Source organism: Dipodomys merriami, unplaced genomic scaffold (assembly GCF_024711535.1).
Source record: "Dipodomys merriami isolate MVZ:Mamm:240054 unplaced genomic scaffold, mDipMer1.0.p SCAF_16, whole genome shotgun sequence".
In the NCBI taxonomy this organism is placed as follows: Eukaryota; Metazoa; Chordata; class Mammalia; order Rodentia; family Heteromyidae; genus Dipodomys; species Dipodomys merriami.
In genome coordinates this window covers 13,366,490-13,369,189 of record NW_027202937.1, presented here as the reverse complement: position 1 = coordinate 13,369,189, position 2,700 = coordinate 13,366,490, and the positions used below count along the sequence as shown (strand labels likewise).

Sequence of the window (2,700 nt, the reverse complement as noted above, 5' to 3'; positions counted from 1 at the left end):
TTGGATCATATTTCAAAAAATTATTACCTTTTCTTTCCAACTGGATTCATAGCAGAAATCGGCTTAAATGATTGCTTCCAAAGAGATATTTTTCAGGCAATCATGAAACAACTCTCATACCAACTGTTCTAACCAATATTTTAATTAGTATAGTAACTTTTGAATCATGGACACAATTTCAAATTATTTCTTCATAATCTTCAAGAAAAACTTGAAGATTCATACCTTGCATAAAGCACAACTTGTAGAGGAAGAGACAAAAAGGATAGAACTAGAGATACTAGTTTGCTATTTTTAATTTTCAATAAAATATCTTAAGTTTGTTTCATTGCTTTTTTGAGCAGATCGACATTAAAAAAAACCTATACACTTTTAATGCTTACAGAGAGGTGGTGAGGAAGCTATCACCACAATATTTGTCACAAGTCTATCACCTCCAAAAGCTTCCTTTTGCCCTCCTGGTATGTGTGTGTGTGTGTGTGTGTGTGTGTGTGTGTGTGTGTGTATGTGTGTGTGTGTGTGTGTGTGTGTGTGTGTGTGTGTGTGTGTGTGTGTGTGTTGGTAGTGGTGATAATGGTAGATGGGGTGATAATGATGATGACACAATCATAAAATGAATCTGGCTATCAAAATTGTAAATGCCCAAGTTAGTACTGAATTGAGCTTTTCTGGATCTTATTTTCTTTTGAAATAGGGGTTATTTTCACATACTCAGTGACTTATTTCTGGCAATAATTTATACATTACTAGTCTAATTGCTATAGGTTTTGGCAGTTCTGAGATGCTCAGACATGTCTAGAGGGTTTGGATCTGTATAGCACTAGTGATTTTTATGTCCATTGTCATCAGGAATTGCCAGCCTCACATACAGAAGAGGACATTCAATATCTGAATGTCTTCAGATAACTATCTTGAATAGGGTCCTGTCTGAAGGAATCTTAAGTCACCCAGTGCTAGATGATACATGTTAAGAGCAGGTTATATCATCCTATTTCTATGACTATGCAACCAATGTGCCATTTTTGGCTTTTTTTTTTTTTTTTTTTACCATTTTTCTAACACTTCCTCTTCTAACACTTCCTCTGGCATAGGTGAAATAAAGTGAAGAGAATGGCTCTCATTAATGGAAGTCACCCTGAGGAGTTCATTCTACTAGGATTTGCTGATAGACCGTGGCTGGAGCTTTCTCTCTTCCTTATTCTTTTGATTACATACCCCATGGCCATGATGGGAAATATCACCATCATCCTGGTGTCCAGGTTAGATCCCCGTCTCCACAGCCCCATGTATTTCTTCCTCACCAACCTCTCCTTTCTGGACATGTGTTACACCACCAGCATCGTCCCTCAGATGCTGTTTAACCTGGGGAGCTCTAAGAAGACCATCAGCTATGTGGGGTGTGTAGTGCAGCTTTATTTATTTCACATAATGGGGGCCACAGAATGTCTGCTCCTGGGTCTTATGTCCTTTGATCGCTATGTGGCCATCTGCAGACCTCTGCACTACACTCTCATCATGAACCAACGCCTCTGCATCCTGTTAGTGTCCACTATGTGGCTGTGTGGAGTGATCATAGCTGTGTTTCAGTCTGCTCTCACGTTACAGCTGCCGCTGTGTGGCACAAATATACTAGATCACTTGTTATGTGAGATTTCAGTCATAATCATGACTGCCTGTGGTGAGAAGAAGGCTACTGAGCTTAGAAACTTTTTAGTATGCACTATTCTATTAGCTATTCCTCTGTGCTTAATACTTGCCTCATATGCTAGCATTGGACGTGCTGTACTGAAGATTAAATCTTCAGAGGGAAGGAAAAAGGCCTTTGGAACATGTTCTTCCCATCTGATTGTGGTTTTGTTATTTTATGGTCCAGCCATTAGCATGTACTTTCAGCCTCCCTCCTCCATCACAAGGGACCAGCCCAAATTCATGGCTCTCTTCTATGGAGTGGTGACTCCTACCCTCAACCCCTTCATCTACACCCTGAGAAATAAGGATGTGAAAGGGGCAATACATAAACTGGTGAGAGACATCTCCCATTCAAAGTGAAAGTTTGTAAACATTAATATTTTAACGTTCAGGTTTCTATGATAAAGCCATTTTTCATCTCGTAAACTGTGTCATTGCTTATGTGTTCTATAATCATGTTAGCAAGAATTATATGTAGCTAGTTTGCATCACTATGGCATTGTGCTATGGATATTTTACAAATAAGATTTAAGTCAGCAAGTGTGACCTAGTAATCCCACCTACTTAAGAGGCAGAGAAGATTCTGGTTAAAGTCCTCCTTGATAGAAAACATGAAACTCTCTCTGAAAATTAACTAAAGCAAAAAAAAAAAAAAAAAGACAATTTGTGAGAGGTTTGAGGGAAGGGAAAATGGGAGAAAAATGAGAGAGGGGTAACAAGTTTGAGAAGAAATGTACTCATTACCTTATGTATGTAACTGTAAACCGTTTATACATCAGCCTGACAATAAAATTTAATGAAAAAAATAATAGCTGGTGCCAGTGGCTCATGCCTGTAATCTTAGCTACTCAAGAGGCTCAGATCTGAGGATCTTGGTTCAAAGCCAGCCCAGGCAAGAAAGTCTGTGAAACTCTTATCTCTAATTAACCACCAGAAAACAAGAAATGGCTCAAGTGGTAGAGCGCTAGCTTAAGCTGAATAGCTGAGGGATAGCACCCAGGCCCAGAGTTC

General features: G+C 39.1%; 1 protein-coding gene across 1 annotated transcript; it reads left to right on the top strand.

Moving 5' to 3' along the window:
* Positions 1–1,110: 1,110 nt before the first annotated feature.
* LOC138827814 (olfactory receptor 2B6-like) lies at positions 1,111–2,049 on the top strand. The gene has a single exon (XM_070023426.1). The coding sequence runs from the start codon at positions 1,111–1,113 to the stop codon at positions 2,047–2,049; it is 939 nt and encodes a 312-aa protein (XP_069879527.1).
* Positions 2,050–2,700: the final 651 nt, after the last annotated feature.

Coding starts and splice junctions, on each gene's coding strand:
- LOC138827814 (XM_070023426.1), top strand. CDS start 1,111: ATGGCTCTCATTAATGGAAGTCACCCTGAGGAGTTCATTCTACTAGGA.